Source organism: Tenrec ecaudatus, chromosome 8 (assembly GCF_050624435.1).
Source record: "Tenrec ecaudatus isolate mTenEca1 chromosome 8, mTenEca1.hap1, whole genome shotgun sequence".
In the NCBI taxonomy this organism is placed as follows: domain Eukaryota; kingdom Metazoa; phylum Chordata; class Mammalia; order Afrosoricida; family Tenrecidae; genus Tenrec; species Tenrec ecaudatus.
Window position 1 is genome coordinate 41,912,249 of NC_134537.1, and position 16,781 is coordinate 41,929,029.

Consider the following 16,781-nt stretch of genomic DNA (forward strand, 5'->3'; position numbering starts at 1 on the left):
ATAATTTGTGAGCCAGGAAGGAGGTCTAACCCGGGGCTGGAGTTCAGCACAGGCTGATGCCACTGATCTAGTGTCTTGCAAAAGCAAGGACGTAAAAAATGGGGTTAGGAGACCTTTCGTTGAGCAGGATATAAATGGCAAACCTGAAAATGAAATATGACCTGTCTTTGATATTTGGATAAATGAACTCTGGCCAGCTGTACCTAAAATAAAACCGAACGAGAAGGGCAGGTCAGATCATCAGGCAAAGAGCTTTTCTTGTGTGTCCCGGGGAGGTCAGGGTCGGTGGGGTGAGGGGGACCGACAGGTCTGACACAGCATGAAGGGAAGCCACAGCTGACTGATGTTGCTGTAGCGCTGCTCCTTTAAAAGTGGGTGCTCGGTGGGGGAGGGAGCCCTAGAACTGATGGTGGTCACACAACTCCTTTTAAAAGTGATTTAACCGTGGGAAAAAAAGTGTTCTAACATTGATCCTGGCAGTGATTTGTACCACTCTTCTTGATGTGATTGAGCTATTGGATTGCGTGATATGTGGATGAAATGCCAATGAAACAGTTAAAAAAAATAGTAGGTATCGTCCTCACCCCCAGCCAGTCCCAGGGCTTTGGGGCTCGGCTCAAGGGGAGTCCCTCTGGGACATGGGGGTACAGTGAATGGTGTGACCCTTTGCTGGGCATGCGTACACAGTAGGGTGTGCTGGGCCCCTCTAGGGTTTCCTGTATGGGGCTCTGATAAATGTCTTCCCTTTTGCTTAAAAGAAAAAAGAAAAGTAAGTTCAAAGAGAATAGAAGTATCCTCCATTATGGGCCCCAAGGACCCTGGATTTCACCTCCGGCTCACCCATTCATCCGTCTAGCATTTCTATTTCTGTGTCAAATACCCAAAATACTAGGATTTAGACAGGAGTCTTGCCTAAACGAAACCTCCTGACCGTCAGGGAAATGACATGGTGGGCACGATCCTAACCACACGTGGAAGTGCTCCGCAGCAACCAATGTCGCGAGGGTACGAGAAGTGGCCTTCTGGAGAGAGGGAGGCTGTACCGGGTCCTTAAGCATGAGCCATGAAAGCTTCGGAGGTGGACACTGGGTAGATCCAGACATGTGGCTAGAGTTGCAGCAGGCAGGGAAATCATTCTGATCAGAAACATTGAGTGTGCAGGGGCTGGAGATCGGTGGGACCGAGACCACGCAGGACCCGCACTCTGGGCTGTGTGTGCAGCAGGGGCCTGACATGATCTGTTTTGAAAGCTTCCTCAGGTGATTGCAATGTGGGCCCGGTTTGAGAACCACGTAATAGTGTTGCTAGGAGGCATTGACTAATGGGTTATGTGTTCCATTTAATGGCAAGGTCAGTGGTTCAAGCCCAGCAGCCACGCTGCAATTGACAGATGTGGCAGTCTGCATATGTAAAGATTTATGGCCTTAGAAACCCTATGCGGCAGCTTTGCCTGTCCTATGGGGTCATTATGAGTTGGAATCAACTCAGTAGCGGTGGATGTGCTTCATATAAGCGGAGATGGTGACAATGGGCACGAAGTGGGGCAAAGGTGGGAGATACTGGAAATGCGCTCAGGAAGCTGAATCTAGAGGGCTTAGGCGATGCTGAGAAAGGGACAAAAGCCCAGATCTTCAAACTGCTCTCTCTCCTCCAGGTGTCCCTAGTGGGCTTCCTGTTCCTTTTGGGCCTCTACATCTCCTCTCTGGCCTCCTGTATGGGTGGACTCTACGGAGCCCCGCGGATCCTGCAGTGCATTGCCCAGGAAAAAGTGATTCCCGCACTGGCCTGGCTGGGGAAAGGGGTGAGTGATCCTTAGTTTTCAAAATGTACATTTAGCTGCAGACTGGATTGCTGGTCAAATTTTTTTTTAAAAACAAGCATTTTATTAGGGACTCATACAACTCTCATCACAATCCATACATACATCAATTGTGTAAAGCACATCTGTACATTCACTGCCCTCATCATTTTCAAAGCATTTGCTCTCCACTTAAGCCCTTTGCATCAGGTCCTCTTTTTCCCCCCTCCCTCCCTGCTCCCCACTCCCTCATGAGCCCTTGATAATTTATAAATTATTATTTTGTCATATCTTACACTGTCCGAAGTCTCCCTTCACCCCCTTTTCTGTTGTCCGTCCCCCAGGGAGGAGGTCACATGTAGATCCTTGTAATCGGTTCCCTCTTTCCAACCCACTCTCCCTCTACCCTCCCAGTATCGCCCCTCACACCCCTGGTCCTGAAGGTATCATCTGCCTTGGATTCCCTGTGCCTCCAGCTCCTATCTGCACCAGTGTACTGCTGGTCACATTTTTGCTTACGTGGTTTTTGTTTTTAATCTGCTTACGTCTTCAGCATTAACCGCTCTGGTCAGGTTCCTTGGGGCTGGCAAACGGCAGCGTGGCCGTTGCTTTAGTATAAATCAGGGTGGACCCTGCCAGTTGGGCACAGAAGGAAGAATCGCTTGGTCAGGAGAGCAGCCGGTGCTTGCAACTCAAAGACTCTCCCCCCAGGCTCCCTTTCCCCTTGAGGATTCTATGTAAAGAGTCCCCACACCTCTGGGCTCCCTGAGAATCATCATGACGCACACTGTAAGGGCCGGGCATGGCTCCCATTGCCCACGGAGACATTCCTAAAACCTCCAGAGGACCAGAAATAAGCCCAGAGAACCCGGCTTCCTGATGATGTGGTTTGCAAAGTGCAGTTCCTTTTACTTTCGTTGGAGTCCCGCAGGCTAGTCCTCCAGCCCTTTCCTTTAGGGCTCACGTGGTTGCCACCCGTCATACCGCCCCTGCTCTGCCTTGCTCTGCATCTCACCCACCGGGCAGCCTGGGCTGCGTGGGAGCACGGCCTCTCAACTCTAGTCCTTCCACGTGGCACACACCTTTCCTTTTGCTATATTTCCATTTCATTTCATTTTTAGAAATTTGGTGAAATAGGGATAGGATTCCAAACTAACAGTCATATAAACGTAACATGTTTTTTCTTACCATGAATCTTTCTACCCTATGTTTTTTTAAAAATTTGATATAGACTCGAATTCTGTCTTTTCATATGAAAAGAGGACTTTCTCATTCTTTTCCCACTGTGTGTGTAGCATCATTTAAACTTCCCTACGGATTGATACTACCAATATTTAATCGCTGCAATGAATAACATGTATACGTGTATAATTTTGTATATGTGCAGATAGGTATTGGTTACATTGTCATAAGTTTAATACCAAGGATTGATGAATCAAAGGGTAAATGCATTTTAAAATTTTACTAATTGTTGTCAAAAGGCCTTCCATGGGATCTGCATCTTTTTTACTTGGTTAGCAATATTGAGGAATAAAGGGAGTACCTGTCCTCCCCGTAATCAATTCCACTGTTGTACGGGGGTAAAAAGAGGTCTTGTGTTATACGGCGCTGGCTCTTAGGGTAAGAAGTTCATGAGACCCAGGGGATGTGCCCCCTTGCTTCCACACTTGCCCCTGTCGATGCCATGTTTTGGCATCCGGGTCTCTGGAATTCCCTGTCCAGGTGGTGCCCAGACCATGTTCCAGGCCTGCAGAGCCTCTTCCCTGGCATGTGGTCCCTAGAGTCAGGTGTGGGCTGCGAGTCCAGGTGAGCTTGAGGCGCCCATGAACTGGCCTGAGAAGCAAAGGTGGGCAGGCCGTGACCCCAGGCTGTGCATGCTTCCGGTGAGGAGCAGGCCACGATCTAAGCTGGGCCGTTACCTTCCCCGTGATCGTGAAGGTATGCTTTGGCAAGCCAGGAAGATAGAACATAGTGGATTGAAGAGTTCGCTAGCTTGGTTCATAATTGTAAATGTTTAGACACAGGCTGTGTGGACCTCCATTTGCACCCTGGTCCTAGACCTGACCCACAAGGTTCGCAGTGAGCCTGCCCATAGCCTGGCCAACTTATTGTGTTGTCCAAATTGAGGTTTTCCCTGCCGTAGAGAGGGAATGGGGTCTTAGTTGTGATTTGCTTTCCTCTAGTGAGCGAGGCTGACCTCATTCATGTTTTCCTTTATTTAAGAGCTTTCACAAAATTTTAAACCTCTGCGCTGGCTTGTCTTTCTCATCTCAGTGGCTAGTAGCTTTGTCTATGTTAGGGAGATCAACTCTTGGCAGAATCTATTACAAATATCTCCCCGGTTTGCTTTGTCTTTGAACCTCGCTGGGAACTTCCTTGCACGACATCTGTACATATATATGGTGACAGTTTGCTAGCTCATTTTCTTTGGGGCGGGGCGAGAAGAAACGTAGAAAAGCCTTCGAGAGGTATTCAGCGTACAGAAAAACACAGGAAGCAACTATAAGCAGCTTAAAGAGTAACTGTGGGCTGCCCACCCTGGACCCCTCCACCCCAGACCGCCCCGCCCTCCACAAGCCCCTCTCAGGGGAGCGCCCCTTCCCGTTCCCAGGGGCGGTCATGCTCCTGGCTTGTGTGGTAATCGTTTCCTTCCGTTCTTGATGCTGCTACCCCGGGGTCAGCCAGCCTCTTTTCTGCAAAGGGTATTTTCAGCTTCTCAGGCCATACGGTCTCTGTTCGGACTGCTTACACCTCTGTCCTCACAGCTATCCACAGACAATCCCGAGACAAGGCCTGCAAAACACATGGCCACTGAAAGTTCGAGTCCATGTACCTTTCATCTGTCCTCAAATTGTGTTCTTCTTCTGAGCCCACCCCTTCCCAAGCATTAAAAATATCAAATCTTTCTTAGCTCATCGGCATACAGACCGGGAGCCAGCCGGCCGGATTTCGCCCTTGGGCTGAGTATGTTTTGCCAACTCAAAGAGTTTCATTTGGCTTGTTTTTGAATTGTACACAAATGCGATGTCTAGCTTGGATCTAGAGAGAGAGATTCTTGTGACATGCGTCTTTTGTTCAACATCGTTTTTTGGGGAGCTTCCTCCACGTGGTCCCTGCAAGCAGTACTTTATTATGCATGCGTTGTCGCATGTAATCTTCTGCTGCGGTTGCCCCCCACCCTACCCCCGTCGTTGTGGGTGGACATTTGGTCGTTGGCGTGTGTTGTGAGTGTTGTGAACAGGGCGGTGACCGTTCTGGGCCTGCGTCCTGATGCACGGAGGGACGTCCAGGCTCGCGGTCTACGGGTGAGGAGTTGGGCCGTGAGCTGCAAGGTCAGCAGTTAGAAACCACCAGCCACACTGAAGTGGGGGGGGGAGACAGAGGTCCCTACTCCCATAAAGAGGACAGTCTCCGGAACCCCCAGGGGCTGTTCTGCTCTGGCCTATAGGGAGGCTGTGAGTCGGCCTCCCCTCGAGGGGTTTGGTTTGGTTTGGTTTGGACCCCCACTCAGTGGACTGACTAGCTCCAGAGGTACACACAGCTGCATTTGCTAGATAACCCCCTCGCTCACTTGCAAAGAAGTCGTGGCCATTTACACTCCGATCAGCAGGGAGAAGACGTCCTGCTCTTCAATAGTCTTGCCAACCCCTGATAGTAAAATGATCGGGTTAAAATTGCTTGCCAATCTGATGCGTGTCTTTTTCACTGGCGTTTGCTTGATGCTAACGGGACAGGCATTCTTTATATTCGATAGCCACTCTTGTCAAGCACTTGATCAACTCCTTTGGCTCAGCCCCCCACCCCATGGGTGGTTTGTCCGCGCCCTCCCCCCATTGTTTGATAGGACTTTTCAGCATCTTCCAGACAGCCCGAATCTCTCTTTCTGCGACTGTTGGGCATGTGCTGCTGTGTTCTCTCTCCACTTTGTGGCTTGCCTTCTTGGTCCCTTTGTGCCGGCCTTGAGTGAGTTCACATCAGACTAGTTGGTGACTTTGCAGTCTGCCCTCGTCCCGATCCTGGCCTGATCAAACTCGCCAACTCTCTCCTCGCTCATCCAGGCCTCTCCTTCCAAGCATCCTTTCCTTTCTGATGAGCCTCCTCTATGCTTGGTCGTGAAATGGCTTGAGTCTGGGAAAGAGCTTTCGCAAATACACCCAAACCATACTTCTCAACCACAATGAAGTGTATTTTTCTCTAAGAAATCTAGAGAGCTTCAGGCTGATAGAGGCTTCGATCCTCACTGTCCAGCGGATGATGGCTTCATCATCCTCCTGCGGTGGCGTCTAAGGTGGTTTTCCATGACAGCCTTCCATTAGAGGGAGTACGCCCATAGGGACATGGCTGGGAGATGCAGGCAGAGCTGGTAGTGGCTTCCTGGCTGTGGGGCTGCAGCCGCGGTCGAACTGTATGGGCTTTCATGGAAACACTAACCGTGCTTGTGGCCGACCTTGGGGAGAATGCGAAGAGGCAGCAGGAATTTTTGCCATGTTCTGAGATGGGGAAGACTACAAGAAAGGCTGTAAAGGGAGGGGACTGGCAATTTGATGGTGGACATAAGTCTATTTGCTTCTAAGACTTTTTACATGAGTAACGTGTGTTATACACACGTGTGCTTGGTTTTGGGTTTTTTTCCGCAGCCCGCGCCACACTCTCCCACGTTAGTCTCTCATGCCTCACACATTGTGTGTGGAAACTGTGAGATTGTGTTTGACGGCGATTGGAAATACTGAGTGGGCCGTTGAATGCGTTAGTGTGGATTGGAGGGACTTGTTTCCGATGGGGGATTCAGATTTGGGAGGTAAGAACATTCAGTGGTATTTAGAACCAGGAGGCTGGTTGAACCGCTTAAGGAGTGAGTCTAGATAGAGGTCTGAGGGTGGGGCAGTGGGGTGCTTTGTTCAATTACTTATTTCTAAAGTAAAGTGTCATTGGTGTGCTCAGCTGGGTTAAATCCAGGGACACTCATTTATGTGTGAGAAAGAGCTTCATACCAAGAAGAATTCTATGTCAAGCAAACATCCCCGCCCAGTGCACCTGTGGTCAGTACGTCTGCTGCTGGTCCGTAAGCCCCTCTTCAGACTCACGTGGCAGCAGGCTGGTGACACGGAAAGGTGAACCGGGAAGCAGGGAGATCACAGGCCGGTGGGTGCAGAGTCAAGGTGGATCCAAGGTCGGTGGAAGCACGGCAGGGCACCGACCGCTCTCAGGGTGAGGTGGCCCCTGTGGGGCTGCCCCTGGAAGCAGACACAGGGAAGTCCCAATGAGGAAGAAGGCAAAGTGGCAGAGAGAGAAAGTTCATCTCTGTCCGTCTTGCTCTTATGACATCAAGGCAGTGTCAGCAGGCTTTGACGTTACCCTGGCCAGGGGTGTCTAGTTGACCTAATTCCTAACCATCCCAATTGGGGTGAAGGATGGACACCGTACCAATTCATGTTTGAGTCATTTTAAGGGTACAATTCCCTGGCTCAATTACTTTCACAGTGCTATCTATCCATGGGGGTTCCTTTGGGCGCATCTTACTGTGATTTGGGTGACAGGTGACAAAGCACATTCGTTTTCCATTCAACAATTCAGATGCGCTTTTGCTCCGAGACTGTTGAAATCTCTTCCTCCTCAGTGTAACAGCACCCTCCTCCCATCCCTCTGGACGCCTCAGGTCACTGGCCGGCCTTCCCTGCCCCATCCTGCCTGCTGAACTTTGTGTGGGGCAAACGCTGCCTTTTGTCCTGCGTGGAGGCTGTTCTGCGAAGCTCCTTCCTTGAGGTTGTGATTGGTCACTCCAGGCCTGTCTGTTGTGTGCCTGAAAGGCGATCCCCGAGGGTCGGTTCAGTCCCGGGTTTGAAAGGTGCCAAGGCCGTGACTGGGGGCAGCCCCTCGGTCTCAGCTAGTCCAGGAAGTCGGGCATTTTTTTTTCTTTTTTAATAGTTTTTTTTTAAACATTTTATTAGGGGCTCATACAACTCTTATCACAATCCATACATATACATACATCAATTGTATAAAGCACATCCGCACATTCCCTGCCCCAATCATTCTCAAAGCATTTGCTCTCCACTTAAGCCCTTTGCATCAGGTCCTCTTTTTTTTTTCCCCTCCCTCCCCGCTAAGTCGGGCATTTTTAATGAGTTTCGTTTGACGTTTTCCTCCTGCTCTGTTCAGCCTTCTGCTGTGAGCTCGGTCAGTGATTGGGAGAGGCAGCTGGTTCTCCCGTGGAGAGTTTTACAGGTGGAACCTTCAGAGGTGCGGAGGACCCAGCAAGGCGGAGTGTGAAGGAGCGGTCAGCAAGGAGACTTGAGAGAAGCCAGGAGAAGAAACTTTTCAAAAGAGGGGAGAGTGATCAGCTGGGACAAATTTTCTTAAGTCAGGGAAGATGAGGCCTGAGAAGGGGCTGCAGCTGTGGGCTCAAGGAGACCAGAGACTGACTGTGGAGGAGCAGAACCCCATCCCCCTTCCCTGTCCACCTAGAGATCATCAAAGGAGCCCTGTGGGCTAGGCATTGGCTCACTAACTGTAAGGCTGGGGGTTCAAACCCATCGATTTCTCTTTGGGTGGCCGATGCGGCTGTTCGACCTTCAAAAGATTTACAGCCTCATAAGCCCGCCCTCTAAAGAGTTGGCTCTGCGGCTCCACTTTAAGACATGATGTCCTCTCCCTAGAGGACGTCTAGAGGACATCCCTAAAGATATAATTCAGGAGAGTGCCCAGTCTGAGCCAGACACATGGGGGCAAGCCAAGAGGAGAACGCAGCAGACCAGGACTGGGAGCGAAGCCTCGAAGTCCCTGAGGAATCCCCATTGTAGACTTCTGTCTCTGGGGGCCGCACGTGGCACCTCACCCAAACCGGTTGGGGTAACTCACAAGGGGGCCACCCTGAAAGTCTAGAGGTGTAACGGGGGGCGGGGGCACTAGACCGCTCCATCCCTGACTGCAGGAAGAGCAATGGGCACTTGCAGGATGTGCGCCTTTCGGACATGAAGGCTGAGGACGAAAAGAGAGTGAGTGCTGTTAGGTTAGCCGGTCCCGGGATATGGAACCCTGGAAGAAAAGGGACTGGCCGGATGGATTATAATGGGCCTGCTCGCTACGTAACAGAGAGATATTCATCTGCTCTGGGTCAGGGTGCCAGTTAGACTGGGGACTATTTATATGATCTCTCTCTCTCTCTCTCTCTCTCTCTTTCTCTTGGTATGTGTCTATATAAGATAGGCAGAATAAGTCATCCCATGGGGGCAGTGATGGGACTGATGGTTGGGGGGGTGCGGGGTGAGTCGGGAGGCAATAATGACAGGGACAGGGTAACAGCAAAGGTTGGATGGATGACCCTTCAGAAACAGCAACAGGAGTGATGATTCCCTGAGGATACAGGAAGAGTGGGGGCAGGGGGAGCTGATAGCAATGATGACTGTATAACCCCACTGGAGGGGAGCAAATAACAGAGTTGTGGTGAATGGATTCGTTTGATGGGGTAAGGTATGGCTATAAAATATATATTATACATAATAATAATATATATCAATAACAGTAAGGGTTCCTGCAGGAGGGAGGGGGAGACGGTAGGGAATAAAGGGGAGCTGATGTCAAAGAGTTCAAGAAGAAAGAAAATGTTTTGAAACTGATTTTAGTAGCAATTATACAAATGTTATGACGTCTGTAAGAGCATCCAATAAAACGATTAATAAAACAATAAAGAGTTGGCTTTGAGTCAGCCTTGGCTTGATGGCAGTGGCTACAGAGGGTCATCATACCTACCTTCATGGTAATAGGTGGTGTGTGTGTGCGTACACGTGTACATGCATGCGCGCACTCATGCTGCAGATACACATGTGTAGGTTTAGTGTCAGGGCTCCCCCACCCCAGTCATCAAGAGTTCCCCCACCCCAGTCACCAAGAGTTCTGCCGTATTTTCCAGGGTCTGCCCGTCCTTTCAAGTTAATTTCTTCCAATGCAGCCTGGGAAGAATCACCTTTGCACTTCTTCAGTTTCCAAGGCTGCTGTTAAAACTCAATGAAAGAAGAACATATTTAGGAAGTTTTAAGCTCAATAGTAATACTCCATATTAAAAAATCAACAACCCCAAACCCCCACTCACTGCCAGTGAGCCAATTCCAACCCATAACAGCCGCACAGGACAGAGTAGAACTGCCCCTCTGGGTTTCGGAGAGGCAGTCTTTCGGAGCAGATTCCTAATCTTTCTCCTGAGAAGCAGCTGGCGAGTTCGAGTCTCTGACCTTGGGGCTAGCAGCTCCATGCAGAGCCCACTACACTACCAGGGCTCCTGCCCCATGGAAGAGTTAGTAATACAACACATACCTTTGGTATGTTCGGAGCAGAGGATGTTTCAGTACGAGGTTGAGCATTTCATATAGATGATCTCTGATTAGTTCTAACAATAACCGTATGAACTGGATTTTACTGACTGTGTATCCTTGAGCGGCTGTTAGCATAGGGAGAAGCGACGGAATCATTATGAATTGTGTTTCTATCGCATAATGCTATTTGCTCCTGAAATGTCATTGTCAGCCCTGTTATTTTTGTTTCTGCAGAAAGGACCAAATAAAACACCTGTAGCTGCCATCTGCCTGACTAGCTTGGTGACCATGGCCTTTGTCCTTGTGGGTCAGGTGAATGTCCTGGCCCCCATTGTCACCATCAACTTCATGTTGACATACATCGCAGTAGACTACTCTTACTTCTCCTTGTCCATGGTTTTGGGCCACCTCCCCCAGGTGCCTGAACCAGTGCCCGGAGAAGACATGGACACGCCCCACTGTTCTGAACACCTGCTCTTGAAGAAGACTCCCGGGTACGGCTCTGAGAGCACCGCCCAGAGCCTCTCAGAAGGCACTCTGCTAGAATTCACCAAGGACATGAACCAGCTCCTCCAGCTCACCAGGGAGCCCGAGAGTAGGCAGCCCCGGAGAGGACTTGGTGATGGGCTGCCCGGAAGTCAGAAGAAGCACAAGAAGGCCGTCAAGCAAACCCTACAAGATAGCTTCCTCTTGGACCTGGAGCCTCCGACTTCTTTTTCTCCCGAGGGGTCTGAAAGGTTGTCTAGTGCCTCCTCAGAAGGACGGGCGTCTTCCTGGGACGATCAGCGTGGGGGGAACGAATGGATTCAGCCCGGAGGAGCGTCTAGAGAGCACCTTGTCTCCGAGCTGTGTCACCAAGAGGTGCCAAGTGAAGAAGGTGTGTGCTTTGGAATCACACGGGCCTGCCGTTTAGGGTGCCCACCGCTTTCTCACCGACCCAGTTTCATCATGTTTTTTTCACAGCCAGTTTACTTTGTAGCTGAATGTAAAATCCTTGTTAACGTTTTTTGTTTTTTTTAACTTATATTCAGGTATCACAGCTGAATTTTTCGTTGTCCCACCGTTGTAGGTAGTTCATGGTAGACGGAAGTTTGCATCTACTCCGTGGTAAGCACGTGGCTGCTAACTGAAAGGTTAGTGGGAGAAAGATGCGGCAGTCTGCCTGCCTCAATAGTTACAGCCTGGGAACCCCTAAGGGCCCCCCCTTTGGCCTGCAGGGTCGGTGTGAGTCAAAGTCAACCGACGGCCACAGGATCCTATAGGATAGAACTGGGAGCCCTGGAGAATAATGGAATAGGAATTTTGTTTCACTGAAAAATCAGCTAAAGACAGGCGGCTTTCTTACGCTTCCTCAGATTCACAAACAGAAAGAAGAGAGACTCTCAAAGACATGCTTCTAGGGCACCCGAAATCCGAAGGAAGAGAGGGGTCAGAATTCTGTAGAACCTACCATATGTCAGATGCTTTGCGTATATACTGTATTGACGTGCAAAAGATTCGTTATATAAGTCGACATTTCCTAATTCATATTCTATATGCAATGCGTTAGATGTTCTCCACTTGACAAGTGGAGGTGCTGCGGGCTGGGCAGACTAGAGGGCGTCTCAGAGCTGACCCGCTATCCAGCTCTTGCCACCCCCAGGGCTGCCTGCATTGGCAGCATCCCAGGCGGGCGCCTGTGGCCCTGCCCCGGGCCCTCTGCACAGACAGATATGGGCGAGGGGGTGACCCAGGAGGAGAGAGGAGACGCCTGAAAAAAGTGCTGTGTGTTCTCCACACCCCTGCGGTTCCTTCCTCGTCTCTGCAATGGTGGCTTTAAAAACTGTTGGACGCATTGTTATTATAATTTTAAAAATTATTATATCACAATAAATGTACAGTTTAATAAGTTAAACTGGCATTAAAAGTCCTGTCATCAACAAGGAGACTTCACACTCCCTACTCCCTCTCTTCCCCTTTTCCACCCCTTAGACCCCCACTCCGAGCCTATTTCCAACGATAATGGTGCTGCTTTTGCTATTAGCGTTTATATTGCTAATAATACATTTATATTGCTGCTTTTCATTTAAGTTTTAGAGAGTTTTATTGGCACATAGTCCACATATCATATTATTCAGTAGTTCAGTCATATCTGGAAGCTACAATCATGGCCACTGTCAAGATTAGAGCACTTCTTCATTCTGGTATCATTGTGATTAGCTCCCTGTTTCCCTCCAGCCTCCCCCACTCCCCCCAAGAAACCGCTAATCCACTTCCTATCTCTATAGCTTAACCCAGCCTGGTTTTCATATACAGAAAAATATACCAAAAAACAACAGCAACCGTAAAACAGAGGAAAACTTCAACTGAGAAGAAAGTAGAAACAGTAAAAGCTACAACAAATTTAAAAATGGATCTGAGGAGAGATAAAATGATAAGGTGTTAAATTTTAACCAGCTGCATCCTCAATAGGACCTGGTGGTGTAGTGGTTACGCATTGGGCTGCTAACCAGAAGGTCAGCAGTTCTAAACCACCAGCTGCTCTCCTGGAGAAAGATGGGGCTTTCTACTCCCATAAAGAGTTAAGGGCTCAGACACTCACAGGGGCAGTTCTAGCCTGCCCTATAGGGCCACCGTGAGTCAGCATTAGCTTGATGGCAGTGAGCACCTTCAATAATCCTTCCCCAATGCACTCTGCATGACAGCATGGCTCTTCAGAGTCTTGGTTTATGGTCATATGGAATTCACCTGCGCATTCCAGGTGTATTTCCACTTCTCTTTAACACAAAAATAAACGGAAACAACTTTTAAATGGGTCCAAAGGGAGATCAAATGATAAGCTATTACATTTTAACCTAATCGCCATAGTTGACTCTCCAGTGCTCTCCGCCCAATAGCAAGGCTGCTTACATCCCTCAACTGTGGTCAGAGAGGATTCACCTGAGGCTCATTCTGTGTGTGTGTGGGGGGGGGGGGCCTGCAAATGGATTTTGAGCCTCCCCTGTCATTCCGAGCCTTCGGGAAACCTTGTGTTTACAATTGAAGCTCTGATATCTTTCCTTCATTTGGATGGAGTCTATTATTTGGAATCCTTGAATCGCACTAGCTGGTGTGCTGCTTCTGTGTGGACTTAGTTGATGCTAAGCTTAGACAGATGCTTGTTTGAAGACAAGCTTTAAGACCGCAGACACTATGCTTTCAATAGCCAGAACCCATCTCATTTCTTAAACACACTTTTCTATACCAACGAACCATATCTTCTGTGACCTCTTTGTGAGGGTGAGTTTTAAGCAGGGCCATGTCATAATGACTAATTGTTCTTAAATTGGAGCTACCAGGAAGTGTGAGCCCAAAGCTCCTTTATATATGTGTGGTTTATATATGTCCCTGGTTCACTTTAGTAGTCATTAACATTTTATGATAGAGAACATTGTAGATCATCCCCTTGGGGTATCAGGTAGTTCTATTGATAGTGCCATTAATTTAGCCAGTGCTATAGAATTTAAAACTGTTGAGAAAGGAAAATTGCACAAGCGTAGGCTGGCTTTAGACCACAATACACAAATTGTTGATCTGTGCACATTAAACTCCGAAGTGATCAGACATCATTTACATGAATGATGGGGATTGCCGAAAGGGCAAAACTTTCAGTAACACTCACTCAAAAAGCCAAAAACATGCTTACCAGGTCAATGTACGCCATAGTAAAACAAATTGGGCATTAAAATAATAAGTATAGGGCATGTTTAGCCCACCACTCACTGGGCACCCTCAAGGCAAGAGATCTGAACCAGAGAGTTCTATATCCTTGAAGTTGGCATCTGTTGCTCCTCACACTGGGGCGTTTCAGCCTTCAGGCCAATGGCTGCAGGGGAATTTGAGGTAAAGCCAGTTCACTAAGTGGGGTTTCCACCTCGAGTCTCTCTGGTGTAGCCTATGCAGGATGTTGTGCGTCTCTAAAGAACAGAGTCTAAAGACCAGCAGTCTACAGCACGCAGCTTAGATCACCAAGGTCTAGGTAGAAACTAGGTCAAAAGTGTCCAATTAGGAACATAGTATCAGACATACACTCCCCTGGGTTCTATTTTTTTTAAAGCATTTTTGCCCTATGGAAGGTTGCTTCTCCCCATTTTCCTACCAACTGAGGTGTAATCACCTTCTCTGGTACACACACACCTGCCTCCGGCCTCTTGACTTTCCAGTGAGGTTTGCTCATCCCTCTGGTAGGAGGGTCTGTTGATTTGGGGTGACGTCGCCACAGCTTTGTAGATCACGGGTCGCTGCTTCTGGCTGTGTCCATTTCAGGCCTCACTTTGTGACTCCCTGTTGTGGCAAATAAGGGCTTAGATTTTTTATCCCACTGTCTCCACTTCACCCTCATCCGCTTTCCCAAATGGAGTTCCGTGATAAGTTTTATGAACATAATAATTAGCATTCATGTTACCATTAAAAAGTAAATATTGCTTCATCCTGAGTCACATATTATATGGGAGGGACTTCAAAGAGTTTGTGGAAAAATTGACTTAAAATATAATGGAATTTTCCCACTTTCCTTCAGTGTTTTTTCTGTTTGCTGAAGTTAATTGCCTTGCTTTTCTCCCTATTTCCTTCATTTTCTGTTACTATTCTTCTGTCAGTGTTTGAGCAGATATATAAATTGTTGCTTTCCAAATTCTCAAATTGCAATGAAAAATGGGATCAAAATCTGGTAAGGAACGTATTGTATCTTTTTCCTTCAATCTTATGCCCCCTCTCCTCCTGGCAGAGGCCAAGCTATTGCACCTACTGTGCCTTTGTGTTGCCCACAGAGCAGGAGCTCCTCATTCCTTCTTGCCTTCCCAGTGGTGAATGGCCCGTGGGAAGAATTCCTAACATTTTGAGTCTTGGTGGGAGGTCAAGCTAGCCTTTCACACTCAAAATGGAAATGCCAACCACTGAGTCTCTTTCTAGTCTCCCTGCAGCCAGAGTTCAGGCCCAAGACAAGGAGTCTGCTAATTAGATGGACCCGCCTCCCAGCTGGGACTTGGAACTGAAATCTGCCCAGGGAGCCGTGCAGGGCATCTCTGGAAGCATGACGGGAGATGGAGGATGGATACATTTTTGACTCCCTTCCCCGATGTCCAGGCTTTCTTGTCAGTGGAGCAGGCTTCAATGTCTAGTCTTTCACAAAATGTCTATGGCTCTTTTCATGTCATCTCACAGTTCAGAGTGAAGTCTCGCAGAGCTGTTGGCCTGGCCGCCTCCCTGTGGAATGATGGGGCATACGTTAGCTTTTTCCACTGGAGGACCTCAAATGTCAGTATCCAGCGGTTTTTCTTGGGCTCTTCAGTCCAGTAAGCATTGGGCAGTGAAGCTCAAGGTCAGCAGTTTAAAGCCACCGACCGATCTGCAGGAAAAAGATGAGGCTGCCTGCTCCCGTCGAGATTTAACAGCCTGGACAGTAAGTTGGTCAGTTCTTCCAGAGAATGCTTGCCTGAGATGAGAGCACACCGAGCAGCTGGCACTCTGGAAACAGGGTGAAGGAAGGGAACTTAAAGGGGGACCGCTGTGTAGGACCCATCCTTTTACTTGATTTTTCTGCCTCTGTTCCCTCCTCCCACTTTCCCCTGGACCTGGTATCTCAAGTGTGGGCACTGTCTTGTTTGCTGTCTTCAAAAGAAGCCCCCTGGGCAGGGGGATTGGTAAGAGTAGGGTTGTTGCCTAGCTACGGAGGTGGGGAAAGGGTCTTGGCTTTGTTCAGCTGCTTCTATACTGACTGGAAAGGAACCCCCTGCACCTTAGCACTGTGCGGGGTGTGGTGCTTCCTGTGTTTGATCTTTGCCCCACGGGATTCACCAGGAACGGAACCGGCTGATTCTAGAGAATCCTCCTGGAAGGGCTCCGAGTTCTTCCTTTTCCGCCCGGCCCAATCTTTTATGATTCTTTTGTTACCTCTCAATCGGAAAAGAGTTATTTTTATTTTCCCTCTCTTGTTCTCCTAATGTTGGTTGCTTTGTGCCTTTTAATTGCTTGTCTGTCTCCTCTGGGGAGGGGAAGGGGGTTTTAGGAGAGGTTTGTGGCCCGTCTGCCATGTTTAACCAATTGTCCAAACCAGAAAACGCCAGAGCCATTGTCAAAACCCCCTCTCCTCCCCTGGCTCCTCTCCACCTTTGCGACCCCGCCCTTCGCCCGATCCTCCAATTGCTGCAGCCGGGGCCCTTGCTGTGTCTGCCAGTCTCCCCACCTCCCCTTTCTCCTTCACCCTGTCCACCAAACGGTCTTTCGATGGGCAAATGCGGAACCTGCCTCTCTTTCTTAAAGACCTCTGCTTGAATGGAATTCTTCTGTCTACATCGTTGGTGGGATTGGCAGGGTTCTTCCCCATTCCCACTCCATCTGGCTCCCTAACACTTTTTTCCACCCGTGCGCTCTGTTCTCCAGCGAAACCCCAGCGCGTACCCTGAGCACGGCTTGCTCTTTCATTCCGAAGTCTGCCCTTCGCATGTGCTTCCCCTCCCGGAATGCCTGCACTCCTCCCTTCTGGAAAACTCCAGCATGGCCTGTCAAATCCCTCTGACCTTTAGGAGCCTCCGACGCCCCTTTTGAGAAAGATCTCGCTTTCATTGATTGCAGTCATAACAGCCGAGCACATTAGTTTATGCAGTTATAGTACTGTCTTATCAACATTTGTTTACATGCTAATCTTCAGGCGGGCT

General features: G+C 48.9%; 1 protein-coding gene across 1 annotated transcript in view; it reads left to right on the forward strand.

The window, feature by feature from the left end:
* SLC12A8 (solute carrier family 12 member 8) overlaps positions 1–16,781 on the forward strand; it is a 160,961-nt gene that overhangs the window by 120,296 nt on the left and 23,884 nt on the right. The window contains exons 8-9 of the mRNA XM_075557165.1: positions 1,655–1,801; positions 10,342–10,984. Of these exons, the coding sequence (XP_075413280.1) occupies positions 1,655–1,801; positions 10,342–10,984 (790 nt within the window). The remainder of the gene's footprint in view (positions 1–1,654; positions 1,802–10,341; positions 10,985–16,781) is intronic.